This window comes from Lytechinus pictus, chromosome 14 (genome assembly GCF_037042905.1).
Source record: "Lytechinus pictus isolate F3 Inbred chromosome 14, Lp3.0, whole genome shotgun sequence".
Taxonomy (NCBI): Eukaryota; Metazoa; Echinodermata; class Echinoidea; order Temnopleuroida; family Toxopneustidae; genus Lytechinus; species Lytechinus pictus.
The window spans coordinates 8,083,950-8,101,127 of record NC_087258.1 but is presented as its reverse complement, the minus strand read 5'-3'; the positions used below and the strand labels follow the sequence as shown (position 1 = coordinate 8,101,127).

Here is a 17,178-nt window from a genome sequence, read left to right as displayed (position 1 = left end):
TTAGGGATCCGGTTCGCATAAAGGTATAAATTTGTGTGCTAATACAACATTACACAAAAGGGCACCATTAGTAGTATCGCTGATATAATACAAAATATTAAATCATATTTCCACAATAATAACGAGATAATTATAAGAAAATTACAACTTGCAAAGTTTAAGAGAACATTTTGTTTGATTTGACAATAATGATAATGATGATATTGAAAGTATGAAATGACAATGATGACATGATAATAGTGATTTCAATCAGAAATTAATGAGTATATTAGTAATGAATATATCAATAATTAAGATTATTATTACAATTGGTGTTATTATCGTTACTGTTTTCATCTTTTTTACTGTGATTATCAACATTATTGAATACAAAGCTATCCATCAATTCACTAAGTTTTAAAGTCCTAATAAATTAGCAGTGATGACAACGACATTATAACTGGGTGGTAATGAAATCCAACTAACCGTAAAGCATATCTTCACCTTTTCTTCAGCCACCGACGAGACGGAAGTACCCTTGGAAAGATTTTTTTACGTCATTGCCCCTCTTAGCTGTCTGTGTCGCCGATTTTGCCTTGCTTTGGGTCCTTTATTCACTTACTTCAAATCTTCCAATATTCTTGAACGAGGCTCTACGATTTGACATCTCTCAGGTTCGTATCAAACCAGGGTAGGCCTTACATCAATACCGATATCATACGCAATAGTTAAAGGTACTTTGGTTTACTTGAAGTTCGAATATGTTAAACTGGACATGTAGTGAAGTTTGTCAGACGCCGGTTTACAAAGAGCTGCAAGCCCAAGAGGTGGATAGTGCCATGGAACCGCCAGAGGTGGTATGTCCATGACATTACCGCCGTTTAATGTCGAGACTAATATAATCAAACTCTAACATGCCTAAGGTACAACATGCTGCTATGGGTTCGTTATTATAGACATATAACCAAATGGGACCGATATTTCATGAAGAAAACACCAATAACTTCTGATCGATAGAAGGCATTGTCGCACATCGGTGTGTTCTAAACCAACCAACTAACATGAATGACTAACCGAATTAACAACAATACTGCTTTATAAAAGGTCGGGTGACTGGTGTCTAGTGAATAGGCGATCTTAAGCCGGCTTATGTGTAGGCGCACAACTGCAGGCCTCAGACCTCAGATCATGTTTATCAGATGGATGATAGGGAATTTTAACAACATTTCAGCAGACGCTTTCTATAACGCAGAGGATCTTTTGTCAAAACCGTTCATAACAAAGCAGCCTTTTACGAAAATCCGTGAATCAACACAGCATAGTCGTCCTGGACTGTGTTATTGTCCGGTTCGAATCTTAAGACGATGTGCTGTCCCGGTCCCACAACTTTCTACCATGACCTCTAACCTGTCCATTGTGATTTGAGTGGCATTTTCAATAGATTCTGAACGTTGCAGAAAGCGTCTGCGAAGTAGACGCTAAAATAGGCTATTGATCTCTACATAGGCGGCTTCAGACAACTTTCGGCGTTTATGTATCACCACCCGGATTGCAGGCGTCGAGAAACGGCTTCAAACCCTACGCATGCTATCAGGGCGAAACTGCTGTTCCAGCCCACCAGTTTCATACACAAAGACCAGACAGTTATTCTTTGTCATTTAACGGGCATTTCCAAATACATTTACCGAAATATGTCGCTGAGCGAAACTCTTTAGTGGGTCTTTTTGATCGGTCTTCTATTACTGAACCCTTTTCTCAGCTATGGTCCTGGGCCTTTGACCGTAATGAAGTCTACTTCTTCGAAGGGATGAAATTTTCAACATGGGAACTAGATATTAAATATCAAGGAGGAAACTTCCGCTTTTAGTAGAGACGCGTAATATTTAGTTTCGAGTATTCAGCTTATACTTGTGCGACTGTATGAATGCAAACGACTTTTAGTGACAAGTGCATAATCGTTGTTGTTTATTTTTCCATTTTTGTTAACAGTCAGGTATCCTATCGTCGGTGCCATATATTGCTTTGTTATTCTGTATCATGGGCGGTGGAGTGATGGCCGATTTTCTCATGGCACACACAAGATTAAGCCTTACTGCTGTCAGAAAAATCATGACTACGCTCGGTGAGAATCAGAAACGGAAACGGAAAGTAATATTTCATAACAAATCATAATATATTTCGGTTGCTTTTGTGTTACCATATTTCTACTGACTTTCACAAATTTCCTAACTGTAATTGCTATCCATTGTTAATGGTCGTTTTTGTACACGAGACCCACAAAACATAGACCCACTTGCCCCCTTATTATACAATGTTAAAATATCAACATCCTTTTCATCTTCTGGCTCACTTGTTACGTAAAGTCCGCCTTATTCGATTCTTAGAACAGTTTATATTTTTAGAAAAAAAAGTATTTCCGACATTACTATTTATTGTTTTGTCATTGATGGGTCACAGCTTTGTCCGGTGTAGGTTATATAGGTTTGTAAAGATAAACAAAAATGCCTAAAAACTTAACATTTCATGATATTAGGTATCAAATATCCTTACGTTTTTTTTAATTGTTTTAATATTTCTTCCCCTCTTTTCATTATAAAGGACTCGTTCCATCAGGATTTTTTCTAGTTTTATCGGGGTCAGTCGGATGTAATGAAACTCTAGTAATAACATTCATCTCACTTGGACTGGCAACCACGGGAATCGCATATTCGGGATCATCCCTCACGATGATGGAGTTTGCTACCCCCTATGCTGGAATGGTCGTGGCCATAGCAAATACAGTTGCCACCATACCGGGATTCGTGGCGCCAATCGTCGTTGCAATTTTCACAGAAAACCAAGTAAGTACCAAGTGCAGAAATAATATTTTCACGTATTTTTATTAGTAATTGAGTTTGGAATTAGCCATTACGTAATAATCAATGAAAAAGTTTCATACAGAAGTAATTTTATTGTTCTATTCTATTAATTTGTTAAGTGATAAACAAATATGATGTGGTAGACTCCCACACTGCAAGAACCCCGGTGTTGATTTAACACCAGCCCGGAATCTATACATGTCCACACCAGAGAAGTGTTAAACAACACCGGTTTTGGTATTAGTCTACACCAGATAGGTGTTTATACAACACCAAATAGTATTAAAAAAGCATCGGTTTGATTTCAAACTGGTGTTGTTTCAATATTTCTCTGGTGTGGACATATATAGATTCCGGGCTGGTGTTAAATCAGCACCGGAGTTTTTGCAGTGCACGTTTTCGAAAATGTGTATGCCTACAGAAGTTAAGAACAAGATCGATTGTTGAAAATTTGTTTTCATTCATTTGAATGTCCATTTTATTTACAACCGCATGTGCGCGCAGTGTCACACCCACACACTCTCACACACAACACACACACACCCCCACATACCCTCTCACACACAGCAGGGAAGTCTTAAAATCGTTGCACTACCTTGTTTAGGAGCGTCAGGCCTTTAGCCAATAACGTTTGCTTACACTTATTTCAAATGTGCAAACACACGGTCTTCCTCTTAATTTATCGTAGGCATATGCATTATTAGAATACTTTGTGTTCATTTCAATGCAGGTGTTCCTGGTCTAAATTTGAAGTACTTTGAAATGCAAATTTATCTTAATGAGAGATTTTTGTAGGTCTCAAGATACTACTGAATAGTTTGGGTTTTTGTTGTATTGCAGGCCGACTTGGCAGGATGGAGACAATTTTTCTGGATATCATTTGGGATCTCCATGTCTGCCTGGGTAATCTTCATGATCTTTGGAACCTCTGAGCTTCAGTCCTGGGCCAAACTAGACACAAAGGATGATGGCACTGATTCACCTAAGGGAGCCGGAGAGGAAAAATACAAAACGTCGATTCTGAATGGAACTCAGAGGAAAGTCTCAATAGATCGCAAATTTGGCGATGAGTAGGAGAACATATGCTACAGTTACACCAACGAAACAAACAACCAAAGGACAGATGATAATTGTGTCATTGGTAATAAGGTAGTAGAGTTTTTTGGTTTTCTTGGGAAAACCTCCTTTAATGAAGGGAAGCGATGGCGAAAATAGAGCTACAATTTTCTCAACCGTTGTCTTTATAGTAGACTGAGCCATGTAGACAATTTAAGTTTGATTACAAATATCATTTGTGACCATCCCAAAACCAACAATTCGCCCCAAATGAATGTTCAAATTTAATTCATTTTGGAAAAGCACATACGCTTTTATAGAATGTATAATTTGTCAGAATTGATCAATAATAACGTACGTAAACACTTGATTGAATGAATCATTACGTATAAATACATTCTCCCCAAACCCATGACAAAAAATGAAATAGGCAAAATATCCCCCGATATTTAGCCAGACTCATGTTTGTGGAAATATTGGAACCATACCAACTTCTCGATGCGTTTGAGGATTGATTATGAAGATTGGATATAAAGACGAATTGAATACGATGCAATATATAGAAATTTAAGAATGAATGTGTATAAATACAAATAAATCTGTATTTAATTTTCAGGCTGATGATAAGGTTTAAACCTTAAAACATGTTACGTTTATTAAAATGTTATGCTCTTTTTATTATTTTTGTCTTCAAGTTGACATCGTGTCATTCTTTTGAAAATTCAATTATGACATATCAATTGGCTTCTTTATTGAATTAGTTTATTTATAACATGTTTGTGTACTCTAGCCAAATTTGTCTTTTGGAAGTAAATCAAATATTGATTTTAACTGCATTATATACCATCATCTTTTTTTTTAATGGTAATTGGTAGTTAATCAGATTACTGAATATCCTGATTAAAACAGAGTCAACCGATAGATCGATGTGAATATGATGATAAACTTAACATTGTGGAATTGAAGATAAAAAAATAAATAAATAAACGGATACCGCTCGATGGTAAGAGGGGAATTGGAAAAGACGGGAAGAGACGGTCAGCGAAAGGAAGCCAGTTCAAGAGTGCGAGTGGATGACGGTTTGTGCACGCCTGGTTATGGGTATATACCATGTATACTGTATGTAAGAGTAGGAGTCATGTTGCGTATGGGGGGGGGAGTGTAAAGCCACGTATTCTGTTACGAAATCAAATATTTTGTAGCAAAAACACCCTGCAATTCTTATTTTGTTACAAAATCAATCGACGAAAATGATTTTGTCACAAAATCGATCGACGGGAATGAATTTGTTACAAAATCGATCGACGAAAATGATTTTGTTTCAAAATCAATTGAGAGGAATGATTTCATTTCAAGGAAAAATCCAATCTGTTACCAAAAAATTATAAAGAAATGTCTTAATGGGATTAATTCACAGACCATTTACGAATGCAACGGACAATCAATATCTCTCACTGCTCATTTATTCATTTATTTCCATTCAATTTTCGATAAAACTTATATCCAAAGTAAAAAAAAAAAAAGGATAAATATGACAGCAGGGAAATAAAAAGAGCTTTATAAACATGATAAAACACTGTCACCTGTCGACGACGCATTACTCGCCATTTGTTTGGTATTTTATTACAAGAGTTTTTTGTTCAAATTATTTCAATTTTCCTAAATGTTGTAGAACGTGTTAAGAACCATGGGCCGGCATGTTGCAATCTAAAGGTCAAGTCCACAACAGAAAATTCAAACTGGCATAACGCTGAAAATTTCATCAAAATCGGATGTAAAAAAGAAAGTTATGACATTTTAAAGTTTCGCTTATTTTTCACAAAACAGTGATATACAAATAAGACATTCCATGATGTCCCTCACTCACTATTTCTTTATTTTTGTATTGTTTGAATTACACAATATATTTTTTTTGCAAATTTGACAATAGGGACCAACTTGACTGAACCAAATAGGCCTGGTATTAAACAATGGTAATTCCACATGTTTAGGGAGGAATTAATCGTTGTTTTACTTGACAATGAGGAGAAAATCAGAATATTTCATATAATAAAATACAAAAGAAATGGTGAGTGGATCACGTCATAAGTCTCCTCATTTGTATACCGACCAGGATGTGCATGTAACTCTTTTGTGAAACTTAGCGAAACGTCAAAATGTCAACTTTCTTAGTTTACTTCCGATTTTGATGAAATTTATGCTTGTTGGATTTTTCTCTTGTTATGCAAATAAACTTTTTGTCGGGGTGAACTTGTCTTAATAAAGAGTTTTTCTTATTCTCGAATATATGAAAATTATAAATGAAATTCAACTGCATTCACGCCATTCATTCCAATATTTTCAGTGTGAAACATTTCATCCAATCATCTTGAATAACCATATGACATAATGATTGTATTTGTATCTGATTAAACATTGATTAAAGGGGAATTTATTAATTGATATGGGGGTAATTCCCCAACATAAAAGTTATTAAAATCAGTAGCAAATGGAATTGAGCAATGGGCTTATGTGAACCGAATGAATCATGAATAAAGTCCATTTAGATCAATTGCGACCAATCGACAGTCACTAGCTATGAAGAATAGCTCAAACGGAACCAAGAACTTGAAGATGCCTTTTTTTTCTATATTTTTTTAATCTTTCAAATAGGTTGGCCGACCCAAAGATTGCTGATCCATCAGCAATTGGGATACATTAACTTTTCTTTTTCATGAAGTGAGTTGTCGCCGTGGTCAAGGTTGCCGTTGTTGCTGATGTTGCCGACCTTGTTGCAATTGCCATTGCTGAAGACATCGCCATTACTGCAGGTGTTGTGGATTCCTCCATACTTGCCATTAGAAGAGTCGATATTTCCTCCCTTGACTTCTTGCGCCCAAGGTTGAAGCTCCGAAGTCCCAAAGATTGTGAAGATTAACCAGGCCAAAACGGTTAATCCAAATGTTATCCAGAAAAATGACCTCCATCCACTCATATCAGCCTGCAAGATATAAAGAAGTTTTCAATAAAGGTAACGGATAAATAATACCAAAGTAAAATCGGCAGTTGCAAGCATTCTCAAAATCACCGGAAAAAAGCTGATTTTGATCATGTTGATGGAACCAGATGCCACTGGATAAAACCTGAATTTATTTGAAGTGACTTTATTTGTTCTTTGTTACGAATATCGACGATTGTTATTTGTAATATATTATCATATTTGACAAATAATCAACGAAGGAGCTTGGGATCTGTTTGCAAATGGTAAGATCGGTCTACGTGAACGTATTCATACATTAATGCATGTATTAAAAAACATCAACTCAAATTGCAAGATCCTGACGTAGTTCAATGTACATGTACTCAGAGACTGTTAATTTTAGTTGGCGTTCCATAATATTATTACGCACAGTCCTGTTCTGTATATATAGTAAATACCATATTTTAAAATTCGATGCGGTGATGCGCAGCGTCCCTTATGAGTGTCTGCCACATAAGTGGACTAGGTGTAAATATGATTCAAGTTGTTTAATGCTCAAATTTAACAGTATGACGATGATTTTGTGCAACATTGTGAACACACCGTGGGACAATGTGTTCTCTTCAGCATGGGTCGCCATATACAGTGCGTCCCCAAAAAAACTATACACTTTTGAAATGGCTGCCAAATAAAAAATATAGCATGTTGGGAAAAAAGACTTACATATATGGAAAGCCAATAAAGTCAACTTTCAAATGACACCAAAAAAGTTGGAAAACTGTTTATGCTTGAGCAAGCACTGCCCACTGAAACAAAGGGTATGAAAATTAGGGTGGGCTGGAATTAGCCTTCCAATTTATGTCAGTTTTTAAGAGGCAAATCCTTTCGAACTTGTAAAGTTAAGGGCGTTGTGATAAATTAATGATCAACCGTGACCAGTTTTGGTTGCTTATGCAAATTTTATGAATTATTAAATTGAACTTTAATGCATGAGTGAACACAAATTACACTTTTTGGGAAGCATTTCAACTTTATCATTTGGATCTCTGTTTGGGCAGCATTTCAACTTTATCATGTGGATCTCAGCAATGTGTTCATGGGAGTCGGGAGAATAGGGGGTGAGATAGGACTTAAAGGGATGGTCCGGTCTGAAAATATTTATATCTTAATACATAGAGTAGAATTCACTGAGCAAAATGCAGAAAATTTCATCAAAATCGGATAACAAATAATAAAGTTATTGAAGTTTAAAGTTTAGCAATATTTTGTGAAAACAGTCATGAATATTCATTAGGTGGGCTGATGATGTCACATCCCCACTTTCCGTGGGCAGTGCTCGCTCAAGCATGAATAGTTTTCCAACTTTTTGGTGTCACTTGAAAGTTGACTGTATTGGCTTTCCATATCTATAAGTCTTTTCCCCCAAAGTGCTATATTTTTTATTAGGCAGCCATTTCAAGTGTATAGTTTTTTTTGGGAAGCACTGTATAGAGATAAGACCAAGTACGAGGTACGTAAGAGGCGTAATTCCTATCATAACTGATTTTAAATTTTCTGAGGAAGAAATATGAAAACCAAGTAAAACTATACGTCCGATATTGGTACTACAATAATATTTAGCCATAACAAACTATGGTTACTCGACTTGCATTATTGACAATATTCCAGTGTTTGAATAGTAAAAGTGCCAAGGCCGGGGTAATGGTATGCAGTGTGTAGAAAGATTGTATTAAGTGGTAAAAATGCTGCATAATTATCATCATTTAATGAAAATCTACTGAAAGGTAGTTATCTACGATTGAGTTGCTGACTGCGGGTCAGCATGTAGAACAGTTTGGGAAAGGTTTTACCTGATTTTCGGTGAATACAGCTACGACAAGTGGTGCAACGAAGCCTGGAATGGTCGCAACCGAGTTTGCTATGGCAACACACATTCCAGCATAGGGGGTAGCAAACTCCATCATTGTGAGGGACGCCCCTGAGTAAGCAAATCCAGTCATCCCCAACGCCAACGAAATAAAGGTGATAACTAATCCAGCATTGCATCCAACATAACTAGAGAGGACAAGAAAGGCTCCTGCGGGCAGAAGACCTGCATAATAGATATTATCAAAAACATTTAGAAATCAGGCGTGCTTTTGGAATTGTTTGGATAAATTGCGATCCTGTTTGAGAATGGGCCGACTAACATGGATCAACATAGATAAAAAAATATTGGTGTAAGCAAAACATCTTGCATTAATTTCTTAATCTGGAGAAAATTATTAGAATCACATCTTTAGTATTGAAAAAAAAAAAACCTGAACAAGTAGCCACTGTCATTAAAAGATGGACAACATTCTCCCCCACAAAACCATGAGGAAGAGGGAAGAAATATTTTTCAAGAACCTGGTGCTTAGGGTATGTATCTCACCCCAATCATGTACATAGAATCATTATTAAAAATGTTGTAATGAAAAAATACTTTAGAGCACTCTGGGATGCTCGGAGCAAGATTACTTTCTTTAAGGTCATTTTCGAAATCCGCGGACGAGTATGGTGTCCACCTTGTAATGACAGTGCCCCAAGAAGTAGACATATACTTGTCATTTTGTTCTTACCAAGTGTGGTCATGATTTTCCGCACGGTAGTTAGATTTAAGGGGGTATTGTTTAGAATAAAGTCTGCCACAGAACCCCCGATCATGATTAAGATGACGAAAGTAATATGCGGCATTGAAGAAAGTATTCCAACCTGTGGTAAAACACAAAAGAAGGAGATGAATATAATAGGCTTAACTCCTACAGTATACGATATTTGACGATGAAAATACGTGCTAAATTGACACGACTGTATTTTCAAGTTGTCATGGTGTATTGTGAACTTTAAACAATGACGTCAATATATGTATTGTCAAAAGGTAATCAATACAAATTAATTTTAAGATGGCATTCAATTGCTGACCAGGGACCAATCAGAATTGATCTTCCATATTTTCAATTCATCGCAAACTGGTCGTTTATAAAAAAAAAAAATGCATTCCGTAGAATACTTTCATCGCGAACTAGTCGATAAGATATTAACTGACAGTTGGGTCAATGTCATTCGACATCATGAACAGGAATTTCCAAGCTTTGAAGTCTCATACCATCTTTATTGTGATAACTCTTACATGTATTACAAGGATAGATCACGAATAATAAGGTAAATAAAAATGTAAATGCATATGAGTTTGTAAACTGCAATAGCTTAATAAAAATTGGTAGGACAAAGAAAAAACATACAAACCTGAGTGATATCAAACCGAAGAGCCTCTTTTAAGAATATGGGAAGGTTTGAAGTAAGTGAGAAGTAGATCCAAAGGAGTGCGAAATCGGTGGCACAAACAGCATAGAGGGGTAATGAGGTAGCAAAGTTCTTCCATGGGTACTTCTTAGGGGGCTAGAGAACGAATACAATATTCACTGTTTAACTTTTACATTAAACATACAAAGGTCTCTCGAGATCAAGGGATGTTACAAATGAAGATCCACCAAATTGATACACGCTGCGAAAGGAATTTCATTGATCGTATACTACTATACTACTACTACTATACTTCTACTACTAATTCCACTGCTAATACTACTACTACTACTAATATCAATTCTACACTACTACTACTACTACTACTACATCTTCTTCTACTACTACTACCACTACTACAACTACTACTACTACTTCTACTACTACTACTACTACTAATATCAATTCTACAACAACTACTACTACTACTACTACTTCTTCTTCTACTACTACTACTACTACTACTACTACTACTACTACTACTACTACTAATGCTACTACTTTAACTACTACGTATACTACTACCATACTACTACTACTTTAACTACTACGTATACTACTACCACACTGCTACAACTATAACTATAACTACTACACATACTAATATTTCTACTACTACTTCTAAAATCACTGGTTTTGCTACTGCGAAAGGTACATGTATAATGATTCCACTATATCTAGTTAAGATATTTATAAAAATTATCCATATCGCAATTTTACTATGAATTTTAAAAAATAAAAATATAATATTGCTTAGAGAAATAACTAGTTATAATGTAGACATACCGTATTTTGGTATTTAAGCTCAGCGATGATATAATCTTTCTCGTCTTGTGATATCCTGGGATGTGTCGAAGGGGAGGAATATACAAGTAAAACCCAAGGAATGCACCATATGATCCCTATTGTACCTACAAAGTTATGATGATAATGATAATAAAAAAGAGGCTACACCCATAATGAAAATGAGAATGTCCATGATATTGATGATGATAACAAAAATACGAAAAAAAAATCACATTATTACCTAATATGATATATATGATATATATATCATATTAATACTATTCTATATGAATTTTAACATTAGAAAAATGTGACAATGATAAGAATAACAATAATAATGCTGATGTTCCGATTGAAATATATTTTATGATTATAATCATTATCATCTTTATTGCTATCATTATGATTAATATTCTGGCTGATTACGATTATTATTATTTATAATTACTGCTATTTCTATTACTATTATTATCATTACTTTTATTATCATTATTATTGATAATATTATAATTACTATCATGGCTATAAAACTCTGACAAATGTAAAAAGTAACGGTAAATTGTCCTTACCGAACAGATAAAAAGTTGATGGCCAGCCACCAAGGATATCCGAGTCGCAAAGAACGCCAGAAATCGGCTGGGCAATAATTTGGCCAGCCGACGAACCTAGTAGTGATTATATTGGGGAATGAAATAAGACATTCGAATTTGGACAACAAAATGGAAGTGTACCGTGTGCGGGTGTGGGTGTGTGTGCATGTGATAAGGAGGATACGTGGGTTACCATTTTATTTGCCTTTGCACCACTATTTATCATGCCTTATACAAAAGTGAATGTGTGCGTTTACAAGTTCGCAGTTGTGTGTGTGAGTTTATAATTACCTATTTCTGTGGGAGGGTGTGTGGGTGTGTGAGTGAGTGTGCGTGTTAATGGGAGTTAAAGGATGGGGTATGGTGTATGTGTGAGAGGGGGGTTCTGATGAGAATATGTGGGAGGGTTAGGTATAATGGGATAAAGCTCCCAATGTAACAAAAAAAGACGTTTGTAGACCAAAGAGTTTATATACATGTATATCACGAATGAATAATTTCATTTTGTTCTTTTCATTTAAAGAATTGCGCAATGAATACTACAGATTAAGGGATATAATGTAACCCAACTCTTGTTTTTCTATTGCTGATATCCATTTTGTCTTATGTGAAAATAAGTGAATGGATTCTTACCAGCAAAGGCGATTGAAATCTGCCTGCTCCTGTCTGCAGGTGGCGTCCATCTTGACAGAAGCGAATAAAGACAAGGATAGGTGACACTCTGTAAAAACAATTTAATTATACCTTATCAGGATGTATCTTGAATTCCACACGATTTATTAATTATTGAGAAAGAAAAATGATTTGCATTACCATGGACAATGAGTATATCAAAATTTATTGCCAATAGCTTGTTTTAAGTGATAGATGAAAGGCGTTGTTTATAATCATGAATATTCTAATAGTTACACTTTTTGTGATTTCTAGATAATGTGAATATGGGCCGCGGAATGGTTTCGAACGTGGGCGCGCGCGCGCGCGCGCGTGTGTGTGTGTGTGTGTGTGTGTGAGGGTGTGGGTGTGTGTGGGTCCTTAGCTAAAAGTGGGGGCTGAACATGCGTGAAGCCATAATTCGATGATCGATGTTCACTGTCGTATTTTCTGAATAATTCATACCCGTTTTCCCTCTTATTTCTATCCTCGTCCTTTTTTATTCCCGTCGTGCCGTGTATGTTGGATTGTGTGTGTAAGGCGGATCCCCGTACAAGTTATCGCTTTTCATGCTTTCGGGGCCTTACGCCTTCTTCTGTAAACAAGCCATAGGACCTTGTACATATTTGCATTCTTTCTAGACAAATTGATTTTGTATGAATTCATGTTAAAACAAAAAATTGAAATAGAAAAAAAATATTTACATAAATGAATGAATGATGTTTTGCCAGCCTTTCATATCCCCTCTTCAAACTTTGAGATCAGAAGGAACGTATTAAGGTTTATAATTGTATTCATTTTACAAAATCTGCGTTTTTAATTCTGATTGATTCAAAGGTTTTTTTACTACCAAAAATTTAAGAAAATCATCATGAACATCAACAAGTAATTAATTAGTTTGTTTTGAAATTAAGTAATTGTTGGTAAATGTTGTATTGTCCGTAAATTGTCAAATGAATATTTAAAAGTACATCATTATACGATATGTTTGTATACGACTGCCAGAAGAAAATGGAACAACGAAAATAAAATGTAACTAAAGGGGCATTTGAAACATTTAAAAATCTTGCAATTATTACACGTAATATTAGTAAACTGTCTTCGATGACTTTCAAAGTCCAGAATATTTGTTTGGAGCCATCAGATTTTACAAGGAGCACTGCACATCGTGATAATAAATCACATTGACGTAGATTGTACGAAACATGTGAAGGAAAAGAGGTGAAGATTAATAAGAATGAACCCATGCCGTCTTATATCATAATTTTTCGAGAAATCATGAATTTCTTAATATATTCTTAAATCATTTTAATATGATATATTTTTTCCCAAAATGAGGTAATTAAAGTTTCAATTTTGATATAAGAACGTCAGAAACATCACACTCACCTCTGCAACACCTGCAATGACACGCAATGCGATAATTGCAGATGCACCAATGTTGTAAGCAGCTAGAGGGATCAATAAATTACTTGCAGATGATATGAGGAACGCTACGCAGAGTATCTTGGTTGTTGATCGCGGGTACTTGTCGGCCACTAGGCCAGCCGGAATCTGGAATAGGGGCAGGCCATAATAGAATCCCGCCAGGATTAGCTCTTGGGTGTGTGCGTCCCAGGGAAATTCACCCTCCTATAAACAACCAAAAACAACAACAATCATTATAGACCAACTATAGCAATACAAACGTATATAGCAATAAACAATCAGATGGATTATAAGTTCGAGTTGATAATCTATTATCATTTATTTTATCCCTAAACAACTAAGTCCAGTGATGCTTCCCTACCTTTTCTTCACCCAAACTTTCATTCGACCGTGCAGGGCAGATTTCAGCCGATGAGTTTACACCTACGTCATAGGTCGAACTGTAAGTACTGTTGGCCATCGCCGTCAATGCAACGCTTAGGTTTACACGATTTAAGTAAGCACATGCCAATGCAAAGAAAGACATATAGCTTACAATGTAACGGCAAGAGCATATCGTGTTGGCGGGTCCTGTTAAAAAAGGGGAAAAAACAGAAACGACCGGTAATTAAAGTAAGAGTCTTTGACAGGAAACACCCATAAACATGTAAACAGAAATCTTACATATAGAGAGTTTTCGTATTCACGACGCAGCCACTCTCTACAACGCACCAATTTCTTTGATAATGCAAGTCAAATCACAATGGAAAGCTGAGAAGCTTTTGTCGAAAGTTGGTACGCGGGACGGACAGCAGATCATCCTAAGTTTTTTGACCGGACGAACAATTACAAATACGTTGTTGTCCAGAGTCACGAAACGAAGCTGCTGTTCTGGTCCACCAATTTTCAACAAAAGTCTCTCAGCTCTCCATTGTCATTGTGATTTGACTTGCATTTTTAAAGGAATTGGAGCGTTGTAGAGAGCGGCCGCGTCGTAATTGCGAAAAGTCTCTATTGTTTCAACTTTACAACCACCGCGACAAGAGTGACTAGCACCCGTCTCTGTGCCGGGCATGCGCACAGATGAGATGTGGTTTTGAACTTTCCAGACGTATCGAGGTATTAAAGGTGATAATTTTGCATTACTGGAAAGAACACAGAACTTCCCAGAAAGAGTCCAACAGTGGGTTCCACAGTGTGTGCACAGTGTGGAACACAGCGTGAAATTACCTTCACACTGTTAGATTTGAGCATTTCAACAAAGCGAATCGCATATTCACATAGTCGACCATGTGAACACGCTGCCAACTGTCACACTGTCGAGGTGTGAAAATATGGGCATTTTAACAGTGTGAAATAATATCTTCACAAAGTCCACAGTTTTCTTTCCAGTGGGGTAGGCACTAATGATTATTCTACACATTGCCAGATGAAAGGGAAGTGCATTCAAGTTTTCTAATTTTCAAATAGTAATGTCACGTGACCGTTGTCCATGCATTGACTATGTGAAAAACACTTTGGTCATCTTACATATTCGTTACTTGAATTCAAGTTTCCACATTCATAATGTAAAATGTCAGTTGTAAAAGGATAGGAAGGAGAACGGACAGAACTTCATAGAAGAATGGATTATCAGCGAGTGAAGTTCACGACTGTTGAGTCAATAACAAATGACAAGGTATCGTTTATTCATGCTGGCCCAATCAATTGGTCAATATTTACAGTGTTACTGATGGATCTGGTTTTTCCCCTGTTTGACTGTTGAAAATGAACTCAACCCCTTTTTCTAAGGTAACATTTAGTGTGTTTTTTTCGAGTATGTGCAATCAGCTTATGGCTTTAAAAGGCTATGTCCACTGGTTCGAACCGGAATAGACAGGACGGTTTAGAAATAAATAAAAACATATCATCGCTTTCAGGCTATAACAGTTTTGTTCCAATGGTGTCAAATGAAGATAAAAGTCACAAGCAAATGGAATAAGAAGCAGGCGGAAAAAAAATGGTGTTTAATCCCCGACACAGCATTCATGCTCTTTGACAAGGCATTTATGTACACTTCAAAAAAAAAAAATCAAATCGATGAAAATGTTGAGGTCAGCAGCTGTTCCATGATATAAGAGTAGGAGAATGCAAGGGGGGAGGGGGCAAAAAGGCCCCGCTTTATTCCATTAATATTCTGACGAGCCAAGATAATAAAATCATCCCTTCAGTCCGCAACTGTTTTTTTCTGAATCAGCCACGGATAGATATATACATATTTTTTATTTAAATGATAAGTCTTCATACTCAACGTATGTATTAATGAGGTGGGCGGAGGGCCGTATATGTACAGCTACAAAACAGTTGATTACCAACTCAACACCCCCTACAGGGGACGAGGAACGGTTTACAAAGTGGGGGGGGGGAGGCTGAGCCAAAAGTGGGGGGCTGACCATGCAAAAAATCACAATCCTATGGTCATTTTTAAGTTTTTTGTACACGGTTTTGGAAAAAAGTGGGGGCTGTAGCCCCCAGCCCCCCCCCCCCCCTCCCTCCGCTTTCGCAGCCCCTGCCCTATGAATAATAATAATAAAAAAAACCGTGCAGATGTACCTATTAAACAGATTTTTGACGAACTTCCTTTCATGTTTTCTTTACTTACTTGGTACCGTTGTAAGCAGTGAGCCTAATTCTTCATTCCGTTGGTTCTTCTCTTGGAGAATGACTGGAGATTCTTCGTCTAGACTTGATATCATTTTTTTAATTTAATATTAACAAATACTACAGAAAAACAACGACTAAAAGTAAGCGTTCGGCTGTCTTCAAGGATCTGTGCACAAGAAATGTGATTATAGCAGTCATCTCAAGTCGTTTTATAGGGTGCGTTTTCATTTTTGATATCTTCTGTGAGGTACAGCTCGTAATATTTGCCGATCCTCTCTCTCTCGATTGTCATTTAATGTTTGATTTGGGACATTTTTGTTCCTATCAGTCGGTATATGGATTCGCATCGGTAGCATGATATTATAAATCAAATCAATAATTCAAATAGACGCGTTTTGTTCAATGTCACCATCTCACCTGCGACTCCAGACCGATCAGAGGTAATCCGTTATTACCAATGGCTTATCATCGGTCGGTTTGGAGTCGGTTTCATTGGTGTGACTGTAGCATAAGACCGAGTTTCAAGTTCATGGCATCCACTGCCAGCCAGCCACACCTCCAAGTAAATATGCGATCACGTGACACACATTGACCGAAGTTCATCATGTGCTTGAAAAGAGAACGACATTGTAAGACCATGCGTATCATGATGCGGTCATGATGTAGCTTGAATCTGTAGTTGCATAGCGAGGCTTGTTACAACCGATAATGTCGCACCAACGCATAATTGCCACCTTTCGCAATCCTCACGGACGCTAATATTAGGGTCCCCTTACACAAAAGTTAACGCTTAATCATACACTTGATTTTTAAGATTGATTGTACATTACAGTCAATAGAATCAAACGTAGAAAACTGCTCTACAATCAATGCTAAGCTTTGTGTTACAGGGGGGTTACAGGCCTTCCATATCTGCTTTTCGTGT

At 36.6% G+C, this 17,178-nt stretch overlaps 2 protein-coding genes across 3 annotated transcripts in view; one reads left to right on the top strand and one right to left on the bottom strand.

Annotated features, from left to right (window-relative positions):
- The window catches only part of LOC129276298 (sialin-like), a 19,891-nt gene extending 13,748 nt beyond the window's left edge, over positions 1–6,143 (top strand). For both annotated transcript variants that reach the window (XM_064109299.1, XM_054912692.2), the window contains 4 exons: positions 495–653; positions 1,969–2,101; positions 2,578–2,819; positions 3,678–6,143. In XM_064109299.1, the coding sequence (XP_063965369.1) occupies positions 495–653; positions 1,969–2,101; positions 2,578–2,819; positions 3,678–3,911 (768 nt within the window). In that variant the 3' untranslated portion in view covers positions 3,912–6,143. The remainder of the gene's footprint in view (positions 1–494; positions 654–1,968; positions 2,102–2,577; positions 2,820–3,677) is intronic.
- Positions 5,341–17,178, bottom strand: LOC129276690 (sialin-like). Its single transcript, XM_054913088.2, has 10 exons — positions 16,252–17,178; positions 13,993–14,201; positions 13,593–13,835; positions 12,186–12,273; positions 11,532–11,627; positions 10,963–11,087; positions 10,120–10,272; positions 9,453–9,585; positions 8,703–8,944; positions 5,341–6,873 (listed from the first exon to the last, which is right to left on the bottom strand). Exons 1-10 carry the CDS (start codon positions 16,343–16,345, stop codon positions 6,574–6,576), a joined length of 1,683 nt encoding a protein of 560 aa, XP_054769063.2. The 5' UTR covers positions 16,346–17,178; the 3' UTR covers positions 5,341–6,573.